Raw genomic sequence first — 22,218 nt, forward strand, 5'->3', positions numbered from 1 at the left:
CTCAGGCACCTCTTGCAATGAAACACTGGCGTGATAGGCCCCTAAACACTGCAACATACTTTCCTTCACCCATATAGTACCGAGCGTATATTCATTTGATATCTGTGACTATGCTTGCCACGGGGTGGTGTTATCGATGTGAGGTAGCACGATGGATTGCAAGTCTGCTTGTTGTCGCTTCTAACCCGCCATGACCTAAGACCGGGCGTTTCACTCAGTCTCTCTTTGGCGACGCAACCGCCACTGGTGCCTTTGCCTTGTGTAGTTTCTGCTTTAGCTGGTGAGAGGTTTAAGGAATTTTATCCACCGCTATCGTTTCTACCGTCGTGAGTGCAACTACACCAGTTATTTCCCTTTATGATACTGGGTTGTAGTCGATATGATCTGCTTCCTATCAGTGCTTGCGATGGCAGTAGTTTTTTTTTTTTTTTTTTTTTTTTTTTTGGCCATCACTTCATTTTTCGCGAACTTTGTGATATTCGGGGCAGTGGATGATGGATGAGAACTCTCATGTGTGAGTTTCGTGGAGGTTTATGTGGTGGATTGAGAGATTGAGGACGGACCTCCGATATCTGTGCTCTTACAGACAGCTATACTATTTAAATAGGTATTTATTTTTTAGTTTTCAATCCATTTATTTCCAATTTGATTTGGTAGGATTCGGGAGATTTTGAATGCTGTTTATATATATATATATATCTAGGGAATCCATCTTTTAAAAGCGAACAGCAGCGGTGGTCTGTGCTCGTGGTTCCCCGGAAGTTTTGCAACCATCCATAGATCAAAACAGCACACGTATCCATCCATAAAGATCAACAACAAGACGAGGAAAGGCGATAATTTGTTCTTCTTTTTCTTTTTCTTTCCTTCCTTCTTTTTTTTTTTTTTTTTTTTTTTTTTTTAGAGACCTGTTATATATTTACATATCATACCGAGCGCAATCTCAGTCCAAAAACCCAAGCCCCCCAAAAAAAAAAGGCAGAATGACGCCTCCTCTCTCAACCTCCCGCTCCTCGCGACCTATACCCTCTTCCGCTAACGATGATATCGATATCGACATCGATATTGATATTGACAGTCCACCAATAGGGAGAAATGACAACAATGGCATATCTACAGCGACAGCCATGGGTGGCACGACTGGGTCATCAACAACCCCATCAACCAACCCCCTCCTTCGTGAGAATCCGCTCCTCTCCCCGCTGGAACAAGAGGTGTTGAATGAGTATTCGCGCCTACTAGGGAATATGAATAAGGTACTTTATTTACTTCTCGAGTATATTGGTCGTTTATACTTTTACACACTTAATCCAATTTGAAGCCTAAAAAGATACACTGCTAAAAGAATTTATTATACTCAGCTTTCTGATTCCCTGGCTTATCTCTCCACCCGGCCCGCGGCGGAAACGCTTGATGCCCTGCGCCTTCTGGAACGAAAGACAGCAACGGTGTGTACACTTCTTAAGGCGAGTGTGTATAGTATTGTGCTACAGCAACAGATTTATAATGGGGAGGGCGCTGACCAGGGTGGTGGCGGCGATGGTGGGGCTGGCGGGAATGCGGAATATGAAGGGAACGAACATGAACGTGGACATGGGAAACAGGGTGGTGGGTATGGATATGACGATGGGAATTAAGGGTTGAGAGTGTGGAAGAAACAACTTCATGGGCAGCTCTGCTCTCTACGGATGGAGACGTTTCCACGGGTTAGGAATGGAGAGCATGGAGGTTTTGTTTGTTGATGCACGGTGATTGATTCGTTCAAGTTTGCCCAACATAGTGTTGTGCGGTGTCTGGGCCACTACGCAACCTTTTGAGCCGGGTATTGATGGGCGAGCAACGCGACAGAACTGGACGGGTTTGAACTGACACCGACAACTTCCCGCTGACCCTTGATATCTACATCTAGCGAGGTTGGCTCTGCTCTTCCCGCAAGTAGCGCAAAAGAGCTACCTCTCACTAGAGAAGACAACAAGACTTTCTCTTTCTCCATTGAGTACAGACTCTCACGAACTGCGCGAAGTGAATATTGCGAAAGGGTTACGACCAACAAACATAATTCGGGAGGCGGTTCGGGAGCAGGCAATTTCAACTAACGTTGAAAGACTCGCGGAATTCTATGCCGGTAGAGGGACTGCATTATTCGTTAATGCAAATTTTCGATTATATGATTAAAGCTGGCATGGAGTGCAGTTATTAGATTTATCCACAAGGGAAGCTTTTATCTTCCTTCAGGTCGAGGAGTACGGCCCAACTACAGCGTTCTATCACCTTGCTGCCCCCGGTGGAGATCAATATGTCTCCAGGGACGCAAAAACCATATGGCTTTCATACGTCTTATTAGCCAAGCTCTTTTCTCTCAACCTGTTGTGAGTTTAAAAGACGACCACGGGTCAGGAACAATTGGTGGAGGGAACATTTCCTAAATGGAAAGATAATGGGGAGGGCATTCTGCTGGAGGTTCCAGGTGATGCGAAGAAAATTATAAGATCCATCCAACTTCTGGGTTCGAAAGAAAATCTTCCACAGTGCCGCAATCGTTGAACGTACTGTCAAGTGCTAGGCGCACATCCAATGGCTATAATTCTCCAGGGTTATCACTTTACCTAATGAGACCTTACCATATAGTTGTATAGTACAGTTTCCGGTTCATATGAATATCTTGAATTAATTAATGGATCGTACTGAAATAAAATAATACAATTTTTATCTAATCCTCATAGTACATAGGCACAATACAGTATATATGTCAGCAACATTCCCAGAACGCGAGTAGGATACAACAGAGCTCAAACAAGCAGTCAGATGGATAAAGCGTTACAAAGCAAGACCTGGAGTTTTATCTGTATCATGGCAGTTCTTCATCATATATGTGACAAAATATGATGATAGAAAATATTCCATAGATAAGAGGGAATTGATCTTCACACAATAATGGACAAGGCAAAAAGAAACATACAAACAGAATCAGGAAGAAAGAAAACCTTGCAAGAAAATGTGCATATATGACGGATAGATAACAGACCTCACTGAGCTCCGGCGTAATATACCCTTCTTACATCAACCAACTTAAGGCCCCTGGCACGAGCAATATCATCTGGATCCTTTTGGCTCATTAAAGCCTCGTACGCAGCTTTGACCGTGTTCATTTTGTTTCGGGATCGGGTGACTCTCGCAGCCAAATCGCGGATACCAACTGCACGACAGATTTCCCAGATATTGTGTTGGCAACGGAGACCAAAACCTAAAAGTATAGAGTTCAAATGTCAGCGTTAAGGATAAAATGAAGGCAATCGTGAGAGCAAAGGCTTCATACCTGGTGGGCGGTGCATCAGTTGCAATTCCGTAGCGCCTACTTTACCGCGTACATCTCCATAAATGGTCCTCTCTTCGTATCGCAAGACAGGGCGCATATTTCGGATAGCCCGAGCGTGAGCCTGCATCATTGCATCTCCAAATTCACGAGATTTTCCCTCACCGATACCTAACAAGCCTCTGCCATTTCCTGCAACGGAAAGAAGAGACCATTGGCGAATCTTGCCCAGGCGAGTCTGGTTGGCAACAGATCGCTTGACCAAGGCTTTCACGTGCAAACCCCTAAGCATGTTTACGGGCCAACCTGTTGCAAGGGAAACTTTCTCATAATTCATCTGCATTTCAGGATCTTCGGATTCTAAAATATTTGGATCCCGCGCCTGTCGCTTTAGATCTTCTCTTCTGAGCTGTAGATTTGGGCCTTCGCCTATGTTATCGATAGTCTCGTATGGCTGTGTAATATCCGGGACCAAAGAGGAGGCTTCGTCAACTGGATCTTTCACAAGATCCATCTCGTTCATGAACTCGAAGATTTTCTCAGGGTGATGTTCGGCATCTTCCTCGCTCATCTGCTCTAGGTAGTTGGCAACCTCCGTCATCAATTCCTGCTCGGTTTTCATGCGAGGGATAGGAACGCTCTTGGTTATTGGTTTGCGGATATGGTGGTCGACGACGGGCTCGACGGTGGAGAAATCATCCAGATATTTAAAAGCCCATGGGTCATCTCGTTGGGCAAATTGACTGGCCATATCTCGAGGATCAATGCTTTTTTCACCGGCTTCAATCGCGGCGATCTGTTCCGGGGTGTATTCCTCCGCCAGGCGCTTCTTCGCATCTTCTGTGTATGGACTAAACTGTTCCGGTTTAAGCTTCTTCGGAGGCGTGACAGAAACGATAGGTTTTTTCTTCTTTGCACATCGGGAAATGGATTGGTGGAATTGTCGTTGAGGGATGGATGTGACGGGAGCTCGAGATAAAGTGCAGAAGAGACACCGCACGGGGCTTACGAGACTCATGATGCTGGGAGCAGCGGGGTGAATACCGACCTCGCTGGCGAAGATCAATGGGAGACTGAGGATGTCGTCGTGGGTGTTGGCAACTTCCGTAGTGTTCCTCTTGGCTCCGTTGGGTGATGTTGAATGTCTTTTTTGTTCCGTCTTTCAGATTTTGGCGGAGGATTTTACTCGGAGGTCTTCCCACGCCGTGATTGGTCAGGCGCTGTGAAGACAAAAAAAAAAAAAAGGCTTCCCCAATACCAAAAGAAAATTAACAGATAGTTTAACCCTCAACCGGATTATAAACCCCTTCCATGGTCCCTTAATTATATTAGTTTACCTATGTATAATTCGGCTCTTAGGCCGTTTCTATACTCTGCGCGACACAGTTTTGAGCCCTCGAGTCTTTGCATTTTGCGGGCGCACCGTAAGACCGCGTTCCTTTCATCTGGCAGCTCCCAATACCAGCCACTACGGGAAGGTAATAGAATGGCGCAAAAGCCAAACAGAAGACCAAACCAGCGCAACTGTCCTCAGCACAAGAAGAAGAAGGTCTCTAAGGAGTGCACGGAAGGCAATACGGAAGAAGTGCTTCAATTCGACGTGCAGGCACTGTTGAAAAAACATGCTGAAAGTGCGGGAAAAATAGCGAAGGAGAACCAGGAGAAAACACCCACAGTTGTGCGCGAAAACCGGAGCGAGGATTTCCCGAAGACTGAAGTTACGGTCTATGACATATCGTCGACGGGAGATGGCCTGGCGCTTTCTCCTTCGTTCGATCATGTCTACGTTGTGCCGTTTACGGTTCCAGGAGATCGGGTGAGGGTCAAGGTAGTTAGGACAATGAGCCAGGACCCATACAGTATCACAGATCTACTTGAAGTTCTCACGCCGTCTCCCCAGCGTGACAACTCTCTCATTAGGTGCCAGTACTTCGCCAAATGCGGAGGATGTCAGCTCCAAATGCTCCCTTATGAAGACCAGTTGAAGCACAAGAAACGGATTGTAGAGAAGGCCTACGCCAATTTCTCTGGCTTGCTTCCTGAACTAATTCCTGCGGCACTTGATACGATGGGTTCACCACTACAATATGGTTATCGAACGAAATTAACCCCTCATTTCCCGATTCCAAGCCGAACCCAGCGCTCTGTCGGCGCCGATGGTGAGAAGGCAGAAGTGCCACCCATCGGGTTTATGTTGAAGGGCAGACGAACTGTTATTGATATCGAGGATTGCCCCTTGGGCACGGATATCGTGAGGCTGGGATTGAGAAGTGAGCGCAAGAGAGTTGCGGAGAACCTGCATATGTATAGCAGAGGTGCTACGCTCTTGATGAGAGAGAGCACCACAAGGGTCTACAACAACAGGAACGCAAGTCCCTGTCCAGATCGCCAGCTGCCAGATGATGAGCAAGTGATCCGAACAGAATACCCAGAATATATCGAAGAAAAGCGTTGCATCACAGACCAAACCGGAACCTCATTCGAATACGTCGATGACTACAAATTCGAGAACAAGGCTGGACAATTCTTCCAAAACAATAACTCGATCCTCACCCCATTCACCCAATATATCCGTGATAATGCCCTTGGCCCTTTCTCTCCCTCAACAACATCATCCAGTACACAGCCAGCCTCTAAAATAAAGTACCTGCTGGACGCATATTCCGGCTCTGGCCTTTTCACCGTAACACTCTCCCCTCTCTTCCTCTCATCCCTCGGTGTCGATATCGCCCCTCAATCCATCGAAGCAGCCCGCAAAAATGCCCGTGCCAACAATTTACCTAACACCGGTTTCGCCGCCGCAGATGCAGCCGCGATATTTAAAGACGTTCCTTACCCTCCCGAAAAGACCCTGCTTGTAATTGATCCACCAAGAAAGGGCTGTGATAACAACTTCTTGCAACAATTGTTGTGGTACGGACCTGCAAGAGTAGTCTACGTAAGCTGCAATGTTCATACGCAGGCGCGTGATGTTGGCGTACTGGTTCAGGGTGCAAATGTTAAGGGGGAGGAAGTGAGATATAAAATAGAGAGTATTAAAGGGTTCGATTTCTTTCCCCAGACCGGACATGTGGAGGGCGTCGCCATTTTAAATAAGGTTGTTCCACCGACCAGGAGTAGTGTCGCAGAAACAGGAGAGGAGGAGAAGCAGACGGATGCTTCTGTTTCTTCGGTAGCTATGGATGCAGGTTTTCCAGCTGGTTGAACCTTGGACCGGACGCCTTCGTTCTTGAAAATCTTCTCAGCGGCAAGGAGTTATAGAGAATACCTTGATGCAATTTTTCACCCTCATCTCTAGTCATGAGATGCTCTCCGTTAACAGATATAGGTCATACCTTGATACATCATTGACTCGTCCCCACCCCTTATTAGGGAACGTCACATCAACCCTCAAACCCGAACGAGAACTGGATTTATAAATTATAGACGCCAGCTACATCTCAGGATGGCGAATATATCTCTCCAGCAGTCGGGCTTATGGAACCTGATATATGTAAAGAGTCGTTCGGAGTCATCTGTTGGAGACTTAATTATGCTACGCTTGACGAACCTGATCACAAATGAATTTGGATGACATTTGTCCCCTCCTGGAGCCGAACTTCAGCTGTACATTTCCTCCTTATTTCCCCAGAACCTTGCGAAGCAGAACTCATCTGGAGGACATGATGATATCACTCATCCTAGGAGAACATTTCGTCAATAGACTTGAACTCAGGTCCCCTAAAAGTACAGCGGGGTGCTATCTCACACATTTAGCAACCCGTTCGTTAACATTTATGGCTGGCTACGAGAGAGTGGTTCCATGCTGCTTCGTATTCCGATACACAATCCTTCTTTCCTCCGCCTGTTCAGCCGGAGGCATATTAAAGGAGGTCCGGAGGGGATTGCGGTGGATGTGGAGGATAGATTCGTGTAGATGAATGGGAACCTTTTATTATTATTATTATTATTATTATTATTATTATTATTATTATTATTATTATTAGAGCTCTGTATACCCGGGAGAAAGGTGGGGTAACTGGAGAGTATGTTTGTATTTATTGGTACTCTGGATGATGACGATCTAGGGGACATCACTTTAGGGTTGACGACGGAAACTGTGCGGCTATGTGCTGCTTGGGATTCTGGCACATCGTGAATCTACAGTCGAGATTTATTACTCGAGGAGCATATAAGAATTGGCCGTAATGGCGGACAGCCACCTCTGGATATTGATATTAAACTATATTTTTTTATTTTGACTCTAAGCTGGACTCGAAATCGGCGGGGGTAGAGATGAACAAGAAGAGCGATGGTGAAAATAAGAACAGACGTGAAAAATGCAAGCATGAATTAAGATAAAACAAACTGATTGATTGAAAGGTGGAGATATTTCAAGTGCTCCCCGGCCCACCAAGCAAGGCAAATCTTCTCACGATGCTGGGACCAATCTCATCATATTCAGCCTGAGATGGGATGAAAATGTCAGCTGTGGCTCAGGGAATATCTTGATGATAAGGGAAGCTACTTTGGAAAATATCAACTAACCTTAGTATGACAATAGCTACGGAACTCCGGAGTCTGACCCAGCAAACTCCCTCCGAACCACGGGCCATGGCGCTGGCGTTTGTGCGTGATAACCTGGACTTCAAGACCGCCACTGCGAGCTCCACCGCTGCGGGCTTCAGATGCGCGAATACGAGCATCCACCAAGTGCTTAATGTCACGTTGCAAACGGCGGCCAAAGTCCTTGTATAACGTTGATCCGCCGGAAAGAACGATATTTTTATACAAACCGCGTCGAACGTCGATAGGGGAAGATTGAATGACGCCGTCAACGACAGTAGGGAGTGGAGTGAGGAAGTCTGATGAGTAGATCTCTGGGTTGAAGAAGATCTCTGGGGCAAGGAAGCGCTCATATCCTACGTCGATGGTGACAGTTCGTCCGTTGGGCGAGGATACGGTGTGTTTCAGGAATCGGTCGGGTTCGCGGTCGTAGCGGGCAAACTCCTTGACGATATCTGGGCAGACGTAGCAATATTCCTCCTTGACTTTTTCTGCTGTTTTCATTGAACTGTCTGCTTCTTGTCGTTCGCGGAGTAGGTTTTGCACAAAATGCGTAATATCTCGTCCGGCAATTGGTATGCTTTTGATGGACGAGCCAATAACATATCCCTCTGCAACGGGAATGACGTGGGTGACACCGTCACCGGAGTCGATTACGGTACCAGTTAGAGAGCGGTCAGTTACCTTAGAGGACGTCCACGAGGCTGCTAGGGCTAAGACTGCTTGGACTGCGATGTAGAGGCCGGCGCAATTGAAGGATTCGAAAAAGATCTCTGCAGTATTTTCTCGGTTCTCTGGCGGGTTCAATGGCTAATACAGCTAGTTAGAAATTGACGAAACACTACGCATATATCAGGAGTGGGCTTAGAATGGGTGTTACATACCGGTTCCGTCAGAAGGAAATAGTGATCTTCGGGTTCCACTCTGAGATATTTGAAGATGGAATTCGACCAGAATCGTTCCATATGGTCCCAGTTCTCGATCTGGCCATGGCGGATCGGATAGTTAATGCCGTACCCAGGGCCTCCCGATGCATTGATAGCTTCATCTCCGATGAAGAAATCCAAATCTTCCGTCCCCCGCTTTGCCGACAGTTGTGAACCAGCGCTCGCCGCTCCACCGGAGAGAAACGAGGGTTTATTTGCGACAGCAGGTCGACCGGCGCCCGATCCGCCTCCGACACCACCTGCGGATTTCGTAGCGATTGCTGTAGGAAAGACGAAGGATGGTGAATCATTGCCGGCGAAACCTTTTAAGAACACACATGCGCCATACTGGTTAGCCCTAGAACGTATGAGCGGAGAAAAGTGAATGACGCGCAATTGAGTTCTACCCACCAAGTTTCGAGAAACCGGTGCCGCTACAGGAAACACAGAGTTAGCACCGATATACCTTCAGAAGGTCATGTCATTCTATGGGGGACGTACTTGTCCATGACAACGGCGGAAGTTTGAGCTGCCATTGCGACGGAGGTGGGGAAGATGTATATGCGGCAGAGGGTTGAGAGATTCTGCAGGGATTTCGCAGGCACGAGGTTTGTGGGAAGGATATTACAGCCTCAAACTATGAAAGCCAAACAGGAGAAAAATCCAGCATGGCAGAACAAAGGTTGGAGAGTGTTAGAGTTGTTGATATTATATGTTCTGCTCTGTGGTCTTGATATCGCTGCTCTCCCTCGACGATGTCACCGGCGGTGGATTAGATAAGCTGGGTCACGTGATACGTTGTGGTGCAGTTCATCATTGCATTAATTTTAGTTCATCATCGCCAAGTTAACCTCGAAAAAGGGGAAGAGAAGGGGGATATATGTGTTTGGCAGAAGATAAACCATATTTTCTCTTTGGTGCTCCATGCACGCATTAATTGAGTATTGGGCATTGAGATTATCTGTCTATTCTGCTGTGTTCCCGTGTCTATCTGCGGGCCCCCGCTGATTCTTCCTTCTGTCTTTCCTTCGCGTCCCAACTCCCAGGAAATGGCCTTCGGGCCTCCCGTCTCCAATAGACAGACATCTCGAGCAGTAGTAGCCAGGCTGCGGCTTCTGTTAGATTCTCAATGCGCATGTCTCTTTCTGCAGAGATGGCTCTGCCGTACGGTACCTCTGTGGTATGCTGACATTCGACTGTCTTTTCTCTCTCCTTTTTTTCCCCCTGCTTTTTTTTCTCACACAGCCAATCCTCTCTCTTCAACCTCAGTCTCTTCTTTTATATCCTACATAACTATACTATTATCTGGCAGCATCAGTCTCCTCTCTCATACATTACCTAGGAAAGTCCTATGTTTCATTCATTCGGCTCTCAGTAGTAACACTGTCAGGATCTCCCATTTTCCTTTGTTAGGGCCTGGTCTCATAGCAACACAGCCAAATCAACTCAGCCAAATCAACGCAGTCTTATCCCTAGAATCACCATAGCCAGAGAATTGTAGTCGATGGGTGTTGATTGGCTTGATACGCTGCATTGGGGCTGTTAGAAAAGTGAGAAGGTTTTTGAAACTTCTCAGTGATAGATGACTCTCACTTTTTGCTCAGTGTGAACATCCATTTTCTCGCCTCAGAGCAAAGAGCAAACAGCAGCAAGCCCACTTGGTTTTATTTCAAAGCTCTAGACCACCTGCTGATATTGGGATAACAGCTGTCAACAATATTATTCTATCCCTAATCGCTTCTGCCAACCCGTAGACAAGCTGAGAAGGCGGTTTCGGCGAAGCGTAATCCCGCTCTAGCAATGGTATTCGCTCATCCTGTGGAGCCACAGCCTCAAGCTGTATCTGCCATATTTATCCATGCTGGCGCGGGATTCCACAGCTACCAGGCTGAATCGACCCATCTTTGGGTATGCAATCAGTAAGCCAGCCTTGAACTTTGTCTCCACAGCTCCAGTTTTGTTTGTCCTTTACGGTTGACTTGTGGATAGGGCTGCAACTCTCGGAATGGCCATTTTGAGAGCGGGCGGGCGCGCTGTAGATGCAGTCGAAGTTGCTATCAAGTTTTTGGAGGACCATGAAGTTACAAATGCGGGCTATGGCAGCAATCTCTCCGCAAATGGAACGGTGGAGTGCGATGCGACCATCGTCGACCACCTTGGCCGGAGTGGTGCTGTCGGTGCCGTGGAACGTGCGTGTAGACAGCCCCCTCGATTGATATTGGTGCTTTTTGACTAATAATGCTCTCAAAAATTAGATATTAAAAACCCCATTTCCCTCGCTCGGCTTGTCTTGGATGTCTCGACAAGGCCAATGACCCTTAACAGAGTGCCGCCAAATCTCCTGGTTGGCTCAGGGGCTACTGATTTTGCATATGAAAATGGTATGCCAATTCTTCATGCCGACTTCTTGGTCTCGGGAGGATCCCGTGAACGTTGGTTGCGGTGGAAGCGGGACCTGGCACAAGTAGAGGCAGAAGAAAGTCAGGAAGAGGATACCCACAAAGACACACAGTATCAACACCCCGGCCACACTTCATCCACCAGATCCCGCTTCTCATCCCCAGGTCGGAATTTAGCTTCTAGATCCTGGTGGCGTTCAACAATTCCTTTAAATCCAGCATCGGGTTCCGATGGCCCTGGCGGCGTGAAAGTTTCAGACAACAGCAGTCGACTTCCCACACATATGCCGGATGCAAGCGTCCGTGATTATGAGGAGGATATTTATTCGGAGTACGTAAAGCTCAACTGTAAGCCTCCAGAAAATAATACAAACCCCGCAGGCGAAGATGATGACTCGAATCAACCTGTCGCTTCCGAAAGTCGAAAGCGAAAGAGGGAGTCGCCCCCATCAGAGTCAGGCACATCCACGTCAACTGCTTTTGGATATGCGGGAAGAACTATTCCGCCAGAGATTGTTGGAGTGCAAGCTCAAAATGAACCAGTTAACAGTTCCTCTCAACAACCATATATAATAGGTGCGAACGACAACATCATCGACACAGTAGGTGCTATAGCCGTTGACTGCTTTGGAAATATCGCAGCTGGTTCCTCTTCTGGTGGCATTGGCATGAAGCACAGTGGACGCACTGGTCCCGCAGCTCTAGTTGGCATTGGCACTGCGGTCATTCCGGTTGATCCTAATGATGAATCAGCTACGTGTGTTGCAGCGGTAACCAGCGGCACTGGTGAACATATGGCTACCACCATGGCCTCAGGGGTGTGCGCGGAGCGGATATACTCTAGCACTCGAAAAGTGGCGGGAAAGCCAGGAAATTTTGAGCATGTGACCGAGGACGAAGCGCTGGAGGCGATGATTAATGTGGACTTTATGGGTATGGTCTCCCTTCTCTTTGCTATTCATGTTCGCTACAAAGCATGATACTGAGTTTATGCTTTCTATTTAGGCCATCCTGGTGTCAAAAGCAGTCATTGCCATGCTGCAATTGGAGTCATGACTGTCAAAGTTGATAAGAACGGAATTGCGTTTTACTTTGGACACAATACAGATTCCTTTGTAAGTAGTGAGTGTATAAAGAATTATATACAGCCAAGTTCCCTGTTTGGATTGTACGGCTGATAAATAAGTATAGGCTCTTGCCTCGATGAATTCAACGGATTCTGAGCCGAAATGCCTCATGTCTCGGAATAAGGGTAACAATACGGTAGCTCAGGGAGGCAGGGTTATCCGCACAAATAGGTATTTGAAATTTCCTAAGGAGCTTTCTGTCATTTTCTCTCCCTTCTCGTTGTGATTTCCCCGAAAGTAGAGATCATTGGACGTTATTGTAGGAGAGTTATATAGTGCTAACTCTAAACCCGTTTGTGGATGTAGATACGCTACCAGTTAGTGTATTATTCCTCCGTTTCGTGATCGATTTCATCTACCTATGTTCCTACATATGACTACGGGGTTTTGGAGGCTTCTTACTATTCGCATCCAGGAAAAAGCAATGTATTCCTCTGCTTGATCTGCGGGCTTTCTGCCTCCGATCCATATTCCATTAATACACTTCCTTTGAGAGTTAGCATTTACAACATGGCTTCAAACGTTAAAGAAAAGGAAAGGAAAGGAAAGGAAACAAGAAGAGGACTGGCAAGGAATTTTGGACATGGACAATTAATCACCTTGAATCATGCCACAAATTTGGTTATGTAGGGGGTTTTATTTTTCTAATCCAGCCTCTGTCTGTCAGAGTGTTCGAATCCCTGATACTCCCGGTTTCCACTGGATGTCATAACTCTGTTTTGCTCCATGATCATTTTTATGCTGTCTCCATACTCCCCGGCCCCGAGTTAACCTGGTATCTGTACGCAAGATATGGAATCAACGCCAACCCTTGGCAGTGTCTGATGTTCAAAGGAACTGATTGGTTTTTGTTTATCTGCGTCGTCTCTATATCCTCTTCTCGTTCTTCTCATCCGCAACCCCCCTGCGCCCCCCTATGTTCTAGTCTCCCGCCTCCTAGATAGAGTCGCCGATAGCAGGGTTGCATATGCTGTGAGACCCGGCCAAGAAAGACAAATTTAGATTGGTATATATTATCAGTTATCCTTAGTGTATGACAGATTGTGGTATTGTTACGTTTGCCAAGGGGGTTGTGGCTATGCGGAATCTGGGTGTGATAAAAGTTGGTAATGGGTGTGTATTATCGATATAGATATGCAATTGTACAGGGGGGAGGGATATACTGTGCACAGCTTTAAACACTGGGTTGCAGAATTGCACCGGAAAGGCGTGCTGGAGTTGGGTATTGAATTTGTTTTCAATGCTCGTAGACCGGTGCTGGGGAGGGGCTGACTGCAGCGCAGTTGCTTTGACCGCGGAGCCCTTGATAGGATCATGGAAGAATCAAGGTTGTAGAAGCACTTTTTATTCGTTGGATACAGGCTCCACTTGGATAAACAGTAACTAGGTGTGTGGTTAACTTGATATGTTAAATATACCCCCTTTTCTTCATGTATGAAACACTGTTATCAAATCCAACTCCAATAACCCCACAAACATGATACCTTTTCTTTTAAGAAACTCCATAGAAACCAAAGGAGAACACTTTGGAAATGTAAAATCGAAAATGATACATTTCGTATAATACAACACCTACATATTCTACACCGTCGCCGGCGTCGGCGTAGCCGTCCCCGACGACAACGCTCCCCCTTTCCCCACCAGCCCCTTATCCTTTTTCCTCTTCTTCTTCCTAGCGACCACAACAGGCTTAGCCCCATACTCCGCCATCCCCAGCCTAGTTCCGCACGTCAAACACTCCCCTTCCCCACCCAATGGCTCACAAAAGATACTCAAACAAATACTACACACAAACCCCACATCCACCACCTTCCGATGGCAAAAGCACGCCGCACGGAAATCCACATCGACGCGACTGGGCAATATCAGATGTGCCCGGGCGCGTTGGTCGGGTAAGAAACCCAGCATGAGATATTGCAGGAAGCCTGCCGGGTGTGTGTTGATGGGGATGTAGATGCCGCCTGTGGCGTCGGAGGCTTGTTGGAGGAACGCGGCGTCGCCGGCTAGTTTGATGATGTCTATGGGGATGTGGAGGCGTTGGCAGGCGAAGATGCTGTTCATGATCGGGATGTAGTGCTGGGCGGAGTGGGTGGTGTTGCTGAGGGAGATTATGAGGATACGGGACTGCAGGGCTGTTGGGTTGAGGTGGTTTGCTACTGCGGATGCGGGGTCTGTGGTGGTCGAGTTTGGGGGTGGGGGGAGGCCGGAGGCTGTGCTTGTTGCAGGTCCTGTGGTGGAGGAGGTTGGATCCGGGTTTGCGGCGCCGTGGGCTTCTGCGTAGGCGATTGATTCGCGGTTTATGTGGCTGAGGGCTAGGGTTAGGGCGCCGGCGAGCATGGTGGAGGTTGTGGAGGTGACCGCGGAGGGCGGGGTGGCGGAGAGGATGCAGTGGAGGTTGCGGGTTAGTTGTTCTTCGACAAGGAGGAAAGGGCGGTATTTGTTGAGGGGTGACTGTGATTGTTGTTGATTTTCCCGTTCGGGTTCCGTGGATGGTTGGCCGTTCATGGTGATGTCTCCGTCGGCATCGAGTTGTATAGCTTTTGACCGGGAGATGGAGGGGGTTGAGGGCGTAGGGTAGAGCCAGGCGGCATGATTGCAGTGGGAGGCGACGACGGCGACTTTGTTTGCATAGTTGCAGGCCAGATGGGCGTTTATGAAGACGAGGAGGTTTGCGATTGCGGCGGAGAGGGGGAGGGTTGACTCGAGGAGAGCCCAGGCGTACGGGTTTGTGTCGAGGATGACAGTGAGGAGGGAGGGAGATTGGGCTGGAAATTCATTTTTTAGTTCGTTGGTTAACCAGAAGGGAGCTAATTATGTTATCTTAGTGTAGGGATTGGGGGGGAGGGGGGGATGGCCATACGGTGAGAAGCGTTATGGTTGTCCGCACCGTCAACGGCGTTCATAGCGGGAGGTGGGTGAGGGAGAATCGCGGGATGGCAGATATTATCGCATGGTTGATATAGGAGTAAAAGCGGTGTCTGCAGCTATATCGGCGTGTTGAATGCGTAATTATGTGTGTACTTATATGGGTAGTTGGTGAAGTAAAGCTCCATGGGTGGTTGCAGTTATACCGTATATCAGTCAGTATCCATGGTTCCGCCGTATGGAGGTCAACTGAGCGATCTCAACAAGAGAAATGATGCTCAGTCAGCACCAGACACCCCAGAGCAACAACGAACATCGCACAGCTAAACATCGGCGGAGTCTCTGATTTTGAGTCTAGGCAAACATACGAACAGCTATAGCCCAATAGTAGCTTATTTATCTGTATTTATCTACACGTATCGTTGACTCCGGACCTACTTGCTCTATATTCTCTTGGCTGCGGCGTGCGTGTTTGGTTGGATGTTCCGTTTTCTCTTATCGACGATGTCGATCTGTTTCTCTTTTGCATATGAAATGAATGAACGAACCGAACCAAAAGGACCTAATAAGGAGTTGGCTCCAGACTCTATCGGAGAAAACCCAATTATATCTCGTAAGATATCCTTTAACTACCGGTGCAGGTATCTTCATTCGATGCTACCGTGTTACCAGCACAAATAAGGTGTAGTTATATATATAATATGTATAACTACTACAACGATTGCATGCCCCCGCGACAAAGAAATAATAAATCAATAGCTACATCTACTCCATATTTTGTACGCAGATTTGAAATTTTAGAAATTAGCCCTTACTATACTCTGTATAAATAAGTGGACCGAGTTACAGATTTCAGTTCGGATGATTTAATCCTCGAATCCCGTTTCTTCTCAGCTCAGCTCTGAACTCTGCCCACGCCAATCAACTCTGGACCTCAAATGAACACAATAAAACTCAATGCAACCTCAATCTCAACCCACCCCACCTCAAGGATAACTCTGTTAGCACAATCATATCTCTTTTTCAGTTAACAAAATCGCCAGTCTCATTCTTGTTTCCCGCCCTTGATTTTGTTCTCTCACATCTGTTGTTCCCCTAGTCCTAGTCCTGCGTGTCCTGTTGACGCTTCTCCCGCCCCGCCCGCCGTTCCAATCTCCGCCACCACTCAACACCGTCAACACCGTCAACACTTCCAACGCGCAACCCCACAACTCGTTTTATACGCGACTTGCAATCTATCAGTTACCCAGCTTAGCAAGAGCGAGAATCTCCGTTCCCAAATCAAAATCTAACAGCTCCACAAGACTACTCCTCTCGACCGGTTCCCCAACCCGCCGCCTCCATGGTGCAGTCCCCCCATACTGATCGCGCCGTCCAACTGGCCAGAGAAGCCGTAGAATTGGTGGATGCTGGCCATCGTGAGGTATTTATATATATATATATATATTTTTTTTTTTTTAAAAAAAATAATATTCATTATGTTGCTTTCTTACTTTCCATGAGTCACGTACTTCGCCTAAGGGCGGGACAGAAAACAACATCTGACTCTTACTAGACCGCCTCAAGAAATCTCCGGGAGGCCATCTCCCTCGCACCGGACAACGAAGAAGTCAAATCTGCCTTCAAGAAGGTGTCAGAGGATGCAAAAACAAACCACCCCCTCGTGAATCTCGTTCGACGCTACGTCACCCAGAAAAACGAAGATGCAGGCCGCGAAGCCGCTTTATCCCTCTGCGCCAATGGTCTCCAACCGCCCCCCGAAGCGGCCCTAGATGCCCTCAACCTCATCCTCTCTTGTCCAGCTGCTTCCCTCTCAGATACCCAGGACGAGATAATCACTGGTCTTGTGCGCAACAGCGCCCATATCCGCCTCTATTTCGCCACCCAACTCCAACGATCAGTCACCCAGTTCTTCGACGATATCTACGACCGCGGAGATGGCGCTGTCGTCTGCTTGGATACCGTTGTCCTGGATCCTGCGCTCTGGCGGTCTGAGAGCGGCCGCAGTCACTGCGAAGGTGAGCTGTTTCAGCTTTTCATTGCCAAGCTCATGGAGTCTGGACATGACCTTGACGGCCGCTCGTTGAAGGGCATCGCGAGACTCCTTGCCGTTGACGCGGGGAATCTACAACATTTGGTTGATGAAGAGTGTTTCGATGCTATTCTATCTTCCCTCGATCTGAGGTTGCCCGTCGACGTGCGCAGCCAGGCCACCCTATCAACTGCCAAGTACCTCGAGGCTGCGGGGGAGGCGGGGCAGAAGCTGTTTTCAAAGATCCTTACCTCCCGTGCCGCAAGGCAGCGGAATGATGATTACGTCATTGCCTTTTCTGCTGCTGCTGCTGTCTTCCCTATCATCCCTGCCATTACTGCAACGTTATTCTTAACCGATGGATTTATTCAATCCCTTGTTCAATTGCTGGAGCAGAAGCGGAATGGTAGTATTGTGGAACGTGCTGTTCTTGAATTGTTCAACGCGGCCTGCATCGACAAGCAATGCCGCGAAGCCATTAGCAAGTATTGCGGCGAGTGGCTCATTAGTACCCTAAACAACGGGACTGAGGAAATATCAGAGCTAGCGGCTGTGATTATCGCCAAAATTAGAGCGTCCGAAAACGGTGCGGGTCCGAAACCCACGCCGTCTGGAATCCGTGAAGATGAATCATCAGGTAGCTCTCACGATCTCGTTGAAAGATTCAAGAACCTGCTTGCTAAACGTTCGCAGAAAGGAGACTTCCATCATTTAGTTGAAGCCCTCGCCTTCTCCTCTGTGAAGCCGGAGGTGAAGGAACAACTAGCTTCCAACGGGTCGACATTTCCCTCTGAACTGGTGTCTATCCTCAAGAATAAGACTTCAGACACCTCCGTCATCTACGGCGGACTTATGGTAATACACAATCTCACTAAATACCTCCCTAACCTATCCGAAGAACAAAAGAAGATTTCCGAACTCAGATCCTACGCAAATGCGTCTTCCAAACCAACAGCTTCTCCCGACCCATTAGACGATGACAACCACGTCAAAGAGCGTTGCGCAACCATCATCAACGCAGGCATTATGCCTTTGCTCATCGACTGCAATAAAACCACGACCATGTCCTCCACATCCATCCAAGACCTCACTAGCAAAATTCTCCTTTCCCTGTCCAAAACCCCACAAACCCGCGGCAAACTCGCCCAACAGGGTGCCGTCAAACTACTCCTTTCCCTCATTTCCTCCCGCACCGAAAACGGCAACAATAGCTACCCCACCAACGACGAACCAATCCAAAATGCCGCTCATGCCCTGGCTCGCATCCTCATCTCCGTAAACCCATCCCACATCTTCTCCTCCGGCTTCCCACAAATAACCAGCGCCATACGCCCGCTCATCTACCTCCTCCAACCTAACTCTTCCCAGCCCCAATCCCTCTCAACCGATTCCCCCCGCGACCTTCTCCCAACCTTTGAATCCCTCCTAGCCCTAACAAACCTCGCCTCAACCAGCAGCACCAACACATCCTCACCAACAGCAGCAAGCACGATAACCACCCTCGCCTTCCCGATAATCGAAGACCTCCTCCTCTCTAACAACACCTACCTCCAACGCGCCGCCTGCGAACTAACCTGCAACCTCACAACCAGTCCCGAATGCATTGCGAAATTCGCCGGTGGGAGTCCCCGCGCCGCGCAACGGTTGCATATCCTGCTTGCACTAGCTGATGTGCCGGATTTGGCGACGAGGAGGGCGGCCGGGGGCGCGTTGGCGGTTTTGACGGAGTTTGACGGGGTTGTGGAGGCCGTGTTGGGGAGGGAGAGGGGAATGGAGGTTTTGTTGGGGATGTGTGAGGAGGCCGAAGGGGACCGGGTGGAAGGTGAAAGTGAAGGCGGGAATGGGAGTGGGAGTGGGAAGGGGATGGAGATGGTTCATCGTGGCTTGGTTTGTGTGAGGAATATGGCGTGTTGTGAGCGGGAGGTGGGCAAGAGGGCGAGGGAGGTGTTGAGGGAGAAGGGGGCGGTGGAGGTGTTGAGAAAGTGTTTGGTGGGGGGTGTTGGTGGCGGTGGAGGGATGGGGGAGGAGGTCTTGAAGTGTGGAGTTGAGGCGTTGAGGGTGTTGGCCGAAACTTGATAAAATAAATACCTTCCTGAAAGATGGTGGTTGTGTTGCTTTCCCTTTGCCCTTTTTACTTTTTGGTTTAATTGACTTTTCCTAACGTTTTCTTTTCTTTCTTTTTCTTTTTCTTTTTCTTTTTCTTTTTCTTTTTTTTCCCCCTTTCTTCCTTTTTTTACTTTCTTTTCTTTTCTTTCTTTCTTTCTTTTTTTTTTTTTTGGTGAGATATGTGGGATTGGTCTTTGCTACTTTGTCCTTTCAGGGGTTGGGGAGTCATTTTCTGCTACCTGATTTTTACATTCCTTTACGGGTTTCGCTCGCCATTATGCTTATTCACTTCATCGTACCTGTTATATGCTTTTCATTTTTCGGTTTTGCTGGTATTTTTTCTCTTTTTTCAATTAATTATTGTCTCGTTGTTTCTCATGCGATATAAAGACCAGATTGGATTGGGTGGGGGTTTGGGGTTTTAAAATTGGGGGTATATAAACAAAAGCCTCTTGTTCGTCGTTTGTTATCTGGCATGTTCGTGTTTTCCCTCTGCCCCTTTTCATTTATATGGACTCATCTTCCGGGTACTTCTTATTCTTTGCTAGGGATACAATTTTTTATGTCCCCCATTAATAAATACACGTCTATCACACAGCTTTTTCCCCGCTCTACTCTAGGCACCCATGAATGATGGATGGTATGCCGGCTAAAATGTGCCTAGATTGGCAAAAAACATTGGCTGTTCTACAGGTATTCAATGCAGACAAGTTGTTCGCAATCTGCATCATCTCTGCGCTCCCCTCTGATATTCCGCTCATGGTGGAATGGGGGCGGGGGGCGCCACCAGCCAGGGGCTTCGTATTGCCCTATTATTAGCTGTTTATATCCTCGAGAATCCAATGTGAGGACCTCCAGCCTTTACCGTATTGTGCATGTGGGGAGTCTAGGTTTTGCCTTAAAAGAATGCCGCACCCTGGTACAGTACATCCGTTTCCTCCGTATTATTATTATTATTTCACCCCTTGGATACTCTGTGGAAATAAAGACTGAAGTTGGTGTAAATAAAGACGGGAAGTTGATGGGACCTTCAATGCTCCCCGCAGGTTCAACACCCCACCCCGCCTCCCAACAAGTGTAGGTTAGCGAATGACGTTAATGTGCCCTAAACATGTTGAGCATGACCGCCCGGTAGCCGCACCACCTCACGTGATGTACGCGTATATCAGTGAGCTGGCCAGTCCTCCCACCAATGGAAGACCAACCATCCCACAAAACACAACCACTCACCGCCCGCACCCTGGTCACGTGCGTGGAATCCGCGGGTTGCAAGTTGTAGGATGGGTTGGTTATTGGAGGAAAACGCGAGCGAATTGTTGGGCACGGGTTGGGCACGGCAGATGGCGGCCGCGCCAGTGGGCCGCGCAACGTGGCATAGCGAATTAGCGGAATGCTAATGTACTTTCCTTCCAACCAACATCTCAAATCAATTCAAAAACTACCCTACAGTGATCTAACTAACTCAACCATTCATCTCAATGCACAATTATCATTGAATTTGCAGTAAAAATGCAAGAAACTCTATAGAGATAAAGAAGAAGAATTAAACTTATATATTTTAATAAATCTTTTTAGAAGGTAGATTTTAGATAAAATTTAATTAAGTAAAATTTATTTTTGAGTTAATTTTTATTAAAATATATTTATCTTTATTTCATAATTTATCTTTATTTTCTATTTTCTTATAAAAACTAAATTATAAAGTTTTAATTTTATTATTAATATTAAATTTTAGTTAGTTAATTAAATAATACTTTTATAATAATTATAAAAATTAAAAAATTAATATATTATTTTAAAAGTTAAATATTTAGAAAGTAATTTAATAGATTATTAAATAATTAAAAATTTAATTTATTTTTAATAATTATATAAAAAGAAGCAATTGAAAATTTCTTAATTTAAATTAATTAAATATATATATATATATATTTAAATTAAAAAACTATATATCTACAAATATCATAGAAATTCTTTTTGTATCATATTGAGAAAAATATTGTAAGCAATGTATTTTCTTTTTCATTTAGTTTTACATAAAGTGGCTCTCTCTTATTGATTCTTGTTTCACTCTCCTATTGTCTTCAAGCTGAGCGGACTTTCACAATGAGATGAGTTGATTGTTTCTCATGTTCACAGCAGCAACAGTTAGCTGGTAGCTGGTATGTAGTTTAAGTTGGTTGATGATTTTGAGGTTCTCCCCTAAGGTATCACATGATCTCGCGGCATCTAGTTAAGCGTCTCCTTATGTACCATCTCACAGAACAACATAAGAGAAAGTATGACAACCCAGAATCACATTGGAAGGGCGCGGGCTTGCATATCCCTAGGTGTGATACTACGGTGCGCTCTAGCCCCGACTGGATATCATTGAATAGCTTTTCCACGGCTTCTTTGTCAGGTATCACATCAATTTCCAGGTCCACCTGGGCCCGGACAGGGTGGCTGTCTTGGTTTGCAAATAGTCTCAGACTTGAATTGTCCGCATTTTTGTTGATCTGGAATTTATGACACTTATATCACTTTCCGTCTTTCTTGTAGGTCTGGCCATGGTCAAGACAGCCGCTGATGTTTGTATCATTATTGCCGCTTTGTGTAGAAGCAATGCCTTCTCCTGTCGCAATTCTTGGTCATCCGAGAGGAACAGCAAACACCCAGTTCCGGAGCCTTTTGAGGGAGTCAACTACTTGACATGTCATACTGTCGGATGACAATGATTTAATACGTTTGATATTCTCTGATGGTGTGCTGTGAAGCAATCACGACGGTTTTGGCATAATCTATTCATTCATTTGTCACATCAACAGTTGCTCACTAATAAACTCTGGCTAAATTTTACAGATGTTGTGAAAGGCTCTGTCTGGGATCAATTGGACTTCATGTTGAAGAAACTCCGATTGGTACC

The 22,218-nt window shown here is 46.8% G+C and overlaps 7 protein-coding genes across 7 annotated transcripts; 4 read left to right on the forward strand and 3 right to left on the reverse strand.

The window, feature by feature from the left end:
- Window positions 1–983: 983 nt before the first annotated feature.
- PAAG_02393 (hypothetical protein) lies at window positions 984–1,637 on the forward strand (the record flags this gene model as incomplete). The annotated part of the gene is made up of 2 exons (XM_002795641.2): window positions 984–1,256; window positions 1,362–1,637. 2 exons carry the CDS (start codon window positions 984–986, stop codon window positions 1,635–1,637), a joined length of 549 nt encoding a protein of 182 aa, XP_002795687.2.
- Window positions 1,638–3,026: 1,389 nt separating this feature from the next.
- PAAG_02394 (mitochondrial 37S ribosomal protein MRPS5) lies at window positions 3,027–4,331 on the reverse strand (the record flags this gene model as incomplete). The annotated part of the gene is made up of 2 exons (XM_002795642.1): window positions 3,027–3,244; window positions 3,317–4,331. The coding sequence occupies 2 exons, from the start codon at window positions 4,329–4,331 to the stop codon at window positions 3,027–3,029; spliced, it is 1,233 nt and encodes a 410-aa protein (XP_002795688.1).
- A 321-nt stretch (window positions 4,332–4,652) lies between these two features.
- Window positions 4,653–6,518, forward strand: PAAG_02395 (tRNA (uracil-5-)-methyltransferase; the record flags this gene model as incomplete). Its single annotated transcript, XM_015844626.1, has 1 exon — window positions 4,653–6,518. The coding sequence occupies one exon, from the start codon at window positions 4,653–4,655 to the stop codon at window positions 6,516–6,518; it is 1,866 nt and encodes a 621-aa protein (XP_015701674.1).
- Window positions 6,519–7,686: 1,168 nt separating this feature from the next.
- PAAG_02396 (actin) lies at window positions 7,687–9,320 on the reverse strand (the record flags this gene model as incomplete). Its single annotated transcript, XM_015844627.1, has 5 exons — window positions 7,687–7,758; window positions 7,841–8,668; window positions 8,743–9,142; window positions 9,192–9,218; window positions 9,286–9,320. 5 exons carry the CDS (start codon window positions 9,318–9,320, stop codon window positions 7,687–7,689), a joined length of 1,362 nt encoding a protein of 453 aa, XP_015701676.1.
- Window positions 9,321–10,584: 1,264 nt separating this feature from the next.
- On the forward strand, window positions 10,585–12,536 carry PAAG_02397 (asparaginase family protein; the record flags this gene model as incomplete). Its single annotated transcript, XM_015844628.1, has 5 exons — window positions 10,585–10,703; window positions 10,774–10,973; window positions 11,040–12,116; window positions 12,189–12,298; window positions 12,375–12,536. 5 exons carry the CDS (start codon window positions 10,585–10,587, stop codon window positions 12,534–12,536), a joined length of 1,668 nt encoding a protein of 555 aa, XP_015701675.1.
- Window positions 12,537–13,891: 1,355 nt separating this feature from the next.
- On the reverse strand, window positions 13,892–15,213 carry PAAG_02398 (RNA polymerase II transcription factor B subunit 4; the record flags this gene model as incomplete). Its single annotated transcript, XM_015844629.1, has 2 exons — window positions 13,892–15,075; window positions 15,171–15,213. The coding sequence occupies 2 exons, from the start codon at window positions 15,211–15,213 to the stop codon at window positions 13,892–13,894; spliced, it is 1,227 nt and encodes a 408-aa protein (XP_015701677.1).
- A 1,304-nt stretch (window positions 15,214–16,517) lies between these two features.
- Window positions 16,518–19,283, forward strand: PAAG_02399 (actin cytoskeleton organization protein (Cro1); the record flags this gene model as incomplete). Its single annotated transcript, XM_002795647.1, has 2 exons — window positions 16,518–16,598; window positions 16,731–19,283. 2 exons carry the CDS (start codon window positions 16,518–16,520, stop codon window positions 19,281–19,283), a joined length of 2,634 nt encoding a protein of 877 aa, XP_002795693.1.
- Between the last annotated feature and the right edge of the window lie 2,935 nt (window positions 19,284–22,218).

This window comes from Paracoccidioides lutzii (genome assembly GCF_000150705.2).
Source record: "Paracoccidioides lutzii Pb01 unplaced genomic scaffold supercont2.5, whole genome shotgun sequence".
Taxonomy (NCBI): Eukaryota; Fungi; Ascomycota; class Eurotiomycetes; order Onygenales; family Ajellomycetaceae; genus Paracoccidioides; species Paracoccidioides lutzii.